This window comes from Protobothrops mucrosquamatus, unplaced genomic scaffold (assembly GCF_001527695.2).
Source record: "Protobothrops mucrosquamatus isolate PMUCROS unplaced genomic scaffold, P.Mucros_1.0 scaffold397, whole genome shotgun sequence".
NCBI classification, from domain to species: domain Eukaryota; kingdom Metazoa; phylum Chordata; class Lepidosauria; order Squamata; family Viperidae; genus Protobothrops; species Protobothrops mucrosquamatus.
In genome coordinates, this window is record NW_015386728.1 from 332,341 (window position 1) to 337,429 (window position 5,089).

The 5,089-nt window shown below is 50.6% G+C and overlaps 2 protein-coding genes across 2 annotated transcripts in view; one reads left to right on the plus strand and one right to left on the minus strand.

The window, feature by feature from the left end:
• The window catches only part of CPTP (ceramide-1-phosphate transfer protein), a 4,240-nt gene extending 2,026 nt beyond the window's left edge, over positions 1-2,214 (minus strand). Inside the window, exons 1-2 of the mRNA XM_015816063.1 lie at positions 2,188-2,214; positions 452-675 (exon numbers count right to left, since the gene is read on the minus strand). Coding sequence (XP_015671549.1) covers positions 452-573 — 122 coding nt within the window. The 5' untranslated portion in view covers positions 574-675; positions 2,188-2,214. The remainder of the gene's footprint in view (positions 1-451; positions 676-2,187) is intronic.
• Positions 2,215-2,997: 783 nt separating this feature from the next.
• INTS11 (integrator complex subunit 11) overlaps positions 2,998-5,089 on the plus strand; it is a 9,850-nt gene continuing 7,758 nt past the window's right edge. Inside the window, exons 1-4 of the mRNA XM_015816048.1 lie at positions 2,998-3,122; positions 3,621-3,718; positions 4,228-4,301; positions 4,617-4,845. Of these exons, the coding sequence (XP_015671534.1) occupies positions 3,095-3,122; positions 3,621-3,718; positions 4,228-4,301; positions 4,617-4,845 (429 nt within the window). The 5' untranslated portion in view covers positions 2,998-3,094. The remainder of the gene's footprint in view (positions 3,123-3,620; positions 3,719-4,227; positions 4,302-4,616; positions 4,846-5,089) is intronic.

Here is a 5,089-nt window from a genome sequence, read left to right on the forward strand (position 1 = left end):
TATTCTATTCTGCATTCTATTCTATTCTACAATCTATTCTATTCTGCATTCTATTCTATTCTATTCTATTCATCTCTCATGGGGTGAGGTCTGAACTAAAAAGTTGTCAGGTAAGCTGACGGTTTGACAGTACAGAGCATGACAGAATGATCGGTCGCTAACTTTAATTTCCCATCCCCTTTTAAAACCGAAGATTACAGAATCCAAAGCTGAGGTTTGAACCCATTTTTAATTGGGTCAGCGGTGGTTTTGTTCACGTGACCTGCTTCTTTTCTGGCTAATTCACCTATGGTTTCCTCAAATGACCTTCTTTAGCCTCTAATATAGAAAACAGCCTCATTTTCTCACTGGCTTCTCTAACGTATTCTCATCCCACAATTTTATTTTCCTCCTCAGCTTCAGAACGGGCTGGGCATTCTGAGCCCAGGTCAAAGCAGGGGACGCAGCTCACCTGACGAGTCCTTTCCAGCCTCCTAAATACGGGTCCACGAGGATTTCTCCCTTGCTGTTCAGACACCTCTGGAAGGTGACCAGCACCCCTTTCAAGCCGTGAACGTCCTCGCCGTCAGCCATGGTGAAAAGCTTGGAAAGCGGAGGAGACTCCAGGCAGATGGGAAAGAGCCTCGGGGGGGAACCTCCAGGTTAGAAGATCTTTCTGCGATCGGTCGTAATAGTCTAGAAAAGAGACTCCTGGCCCTCGGTGAGAACGAAACCGAATTCTGAAGAGTCACCGAGAGGGACGGGCGTGGTGACGGGAGGGTGATCCAGGCTGTCCAAACATCCTACTTATTAGGGCAGAGCGATCCCCTTCCAGTTTAAAAGGATGTGTTTGTTTTGTGGGGGGGAGTGGGTGGGTGGGGGGCAGGAGTGGAATTACCCATCAGTGTTTAGCAGGTTGAGCCGGTCTAGCTTGTCTTCCCCCCCCCTCATCCCCCCCCCCTTTACAATGACTTCAGACTCCAAAGAATTGCTTGAAAAAGCAGTCCTGCCTTGGTACAGGTAGCCCTTGACTGACAAGCACAACTAAGCCCCAACTTCCCGTGGCTAAGCAAGGCAGCTGTCAAGCCAGTTGCCCTCCGTTTCGTGAAGTGAATCCCTGCAGTTGGTTAATTCAGTTGGCACGGTTGTTAAGTGAACCTGGCTCCCCCCCCCCATTGGCTCTCCTCGTCAGAAAGGTCGCAAAAAGGGGGATCGGTCACGTGACACCCGGGACACTGAAACGGTCCATAAATTATGAGTCGGTGGCCAGGTGTCCGGACTCTGATTACGTGACCAAGGAGAGGCTGCAACGGTCGTTAAGTGTGGGAAAGGGTCCTAAGTCGCTTTTTCCAGCTTTGAGCGGCCGCAAAACGAACGGTGGTAGGTCGAGAACCAGCTGTCGTATGAAGCAGTGCTTTTTTCTAATATATAACAAATATATTAGTTGGTTTTAGTCCTGGCAGCTGGCCAGATCCAAGCGACTGGGTTAAATCTTAACCCCTCCCTGTTCTCCCCCATTAGCCCAGATTAAGACCCGTGGGGCCTTGCGTGGGGTCCCAAAGGCAACGGCCTCTTCGCCCAGGGCAGGGTCCACGGGTGTCGCTCAGATCCCAGGCAGGGAGAGCTTTCCACAGGGGAAGAGAGAGAGCCCGGGGCGATCCTGGGCCGGCCCAGCTGATCCTCCACTAACTCCGTGGGACGAATCCAGCCCGACGGGATTTTCCACCCGCCTTCTGGTCCTTTTCTGATGAATGTTTAAGCGGAAACTAGAATTCCCAGGTCAAATTCCACCCTGCTGCTCTTGAATAACCAGCGGAGAATCCGAAGCCAGTGAATAAGCCCATTTGGTTCTGGCCGCTAAGCGGACCCAAGTCTCAAAATGCCCAATGATTCCTAGGAAAAGCGTGCCAAGAACTCAGCATCCTGGCTTGTTTTGAACCCAGAACTTTGTCTAGGATTGAGGGATGGGACAGAAGGATGCTTGTTGTTGTTGTTGTTGTTGTTAACCCTCTTGTGATCACTGTGCTAGATCTGAACCCCGTGCTAAGACCTCCCCGGTGGGCTGCAGAAGCCCCCCCCCCACTCTCTAGGTCTCCCCCACTCCCAAGGTTTAGCCCCGCCCAGCCCTGCAAGGGGAGGGGCTTCTCCTCCTCCTCCTTCCCAGGGGGCTTCCCTCCCCTCCCCTCCCCAGCCCGGCGCTTCACTCACCTTAGCAACCCCTTCGTCCTTCCCCGCTTCAGCCAGCCGCTTCCTCAGAGCCGCCAATAGGAGCTCTCCTCGGCTCCGTGCTGCCCGCCTCCTGCTCCCGCTAGCCAATAGGCTCCCCGCTGGCCGGCTTTTGCAACTGCCGGCCAATGAGGGCTCAGAAGCTGCTGGGCAGCTCGCGCTTCCGGGAACGCGGGTCCGCGATACGCATGCGTTAGCTCTCAGCGGGCTTCCCTCGTCTCTCTTCTAGAAATAATAATGAAAAATTAGACTCGCCTCTTCTTGGATTCGCCTGACTTCCGTGTTATGATTCCAGTTTTAGGGCAGAGCCGTCTGATTTAACTGGGGAGAGGCCGAGTGAGGCCATCTCTTTGCTGCAGAGGCGCTTTTTTTTCCCTTCTGGACCCGGAAGAAAAGGATCTGTGCGGCAATCTACCCTTTTCCTTTATCTATATACCAAGGAGGCGGTGTTGCGCATGCGCGCCACTCCACGGGTGTTGCGCGCGATGGGCTTGGGAGTCAGGCGAGTAGCGGGAAGGGTGGTTGCTTGTTACAGGCGTAGTAGCGACGGCTCGCCACCTTTCCAGGTTGGACTACAGTTCCCAGCATCCCCAGGCCGCCTGGGGAGGTATGTTAAACAATGGGGGTCCACCCCCTTTAGGACTTGTATCTGCGTGCATGGGCATGCAACACTGGGGGCGATGGGAACTGTAGTCCAGACCTGGCCCACGGGTACTGGCCTCTGGCCTTTGCAGTAACTTATTCCAGAGAATAAAGATTTTCTTTTTCCTCCTTGCTTGCATGGCTCAGCACCATCTTTTGCTTCTCTTTAGGAAAATTTGGTCCTGCTCGCCGGTAATGCCGAGACGGTGATCGCTGCAGAGCCTTGGGGAGCCGCCTTCCTTGCGGGATGCCTGAAATAAAAGTCACCCCCCTGGGTAATAATTCCTTTTGGGGTCAGGAAAAATGGGAACTCTGCCCTAAGAGAGTCTCCTTCCAAAGTTTGGGAAAATCTGACATCACAAATCACGACACCCTACTTTGGGCAGGGTGGAGAATTGGCAACGCTTAAGTTAAGCACTGTGGAAAGGCTGGTTAGAGAAGGTTGCTTTGGATCAGTGGATTAAATAACATGGTGGCTTGTTTGAATCCCTGGCTCTGGATTGGCCCAGACACATTTCTGTTATGTATTTCGAGGTACTGAAGCTGGAGCATCCTTTATGGAAGCTTGGTAGGCAGTACAGGTTGAATTTTTTAAAAAAAAGTGAAGGGAAAGATTCATCCAGTGATCAGTTTTTCTGCTCGCCTGTTGAATTCCTGGCTTGCATTAAATGCAAATGTGACAGGCGCCAGTGAGAGTATCAATAAAAGCCTGAATTTTTAATTAAATCAATTCACTTGTCTATTCTCTCCCTCCCTCCCCTTCGCTTTTTCAGGAGCTGGCCAAGATGTGGGTCGCAGCTGCATCCTTGTGTCCATTGCAGGGAAGAACGTCATGCTGGATTGCGGGATGCACATGGGATTCAATGATGATGTAAGAGGGATTGGTGCATGGCGTGGCACTCTAATTGAGCTGGCTGGAGGTTACTCCAAAATCTCCATGGGAGATGCAGTTTGGAGCATAGAAAGGCTGGGCTTCATCTCCTGTGGACTTCAGCCATCTAAGTAAAAGGCTGTGGGATGGCTTTTGTAGTCCCTCTAGAATAGATCTATACTTTGAAGTTTCTCCCCCTTAAATTTGTGGGATGGCCAGAATTTTCTCCCAAACTACTTTCTGAATGGCGGTTTCCCTGTCAAAATAATGGGAGCCTCTTCCAAGTCCTCTTGGGTTTTGGGTGCTCAAGGCTAGGCAGCCTCCCTGAGACCAGAGGCAGAAGTCATGCTGTGTTTCATCTTGTGAGAGGGCTCTGAGCTCTCATCCTCCTGCATCTCTGGCTCAAAATGGTCAAGGCACCCTGAGATCTGTGGCTAGCTAGGTGGAAAGTAGAGAGCCAGAGGGGGGAAAAACAACCCAGACATGCTATCATCCTTTGTGTCTTCTAGAGGCGGTTTCCTGATTTTTCCTACATCACTCAGAACGGAAGGCTGACTGACTTCCTGGACTGTGTCATCATTAGGTGAGGGCATCCCTCTTTGTGTTTTAGCAGGTGGGACAAAAAAAAACCCCAGCACCCTTTACTACCTGTGAGCTGACTTGACATGTGCTGCCTGAGATGTAGAACAAAGTTTAACTGCAATTAACTAACTAATTTTCAATTAGGGAAACAGTCTCTGCTGAAGGTCTATTAGTTTTAATGCTATTGTATTTTATTTAGAAAACCCAATTCTGAAACTAGTTTCATTTGATAAAAACCACAGTGGAGTTGAACTGAAATTGAAACCCCCTGACTGAGTCCTTTTTAAAGCCCATCTTGGATTCGTGTCCTTCCCAGCCACTTCCATTTGGATCACTGTGGGGCCCTCCCCTACTTCAGCGAGATGGTCGGCTACGATGGGCCAATTTACATGACCCACCCAACGAAAGCCATTTGCCCCATTCTCCTGGAAGATTTCCGGAAAATCACCGTGGACAAGAAAGGGGAGACCAACTTCTTCACGTCCCAGATGATCAAGGACTGCATGAAGAAAGTGGTGGCTGTCCACCTTCACCAGACTGTGCAGGTAGGGAGAGGGGATCTCAGATTTCCAGAACATTCCTCAGTGGAGGGATTCTTGCCCAAGTTGGGAAAGTATCTGGAATCACCGCCCTCTCTGCATATTGAACAAAGATAAAAGTCATATTTGTAACTGCATTTACTCTGGGATCTGTACTCATCCAAGTTTGGATCTACTCTACCTTAGATCTGGTTAGACCAAGGAACCCCCGGGGTATTTGGTCAAGAAAGACACATCACACCCCATTCTT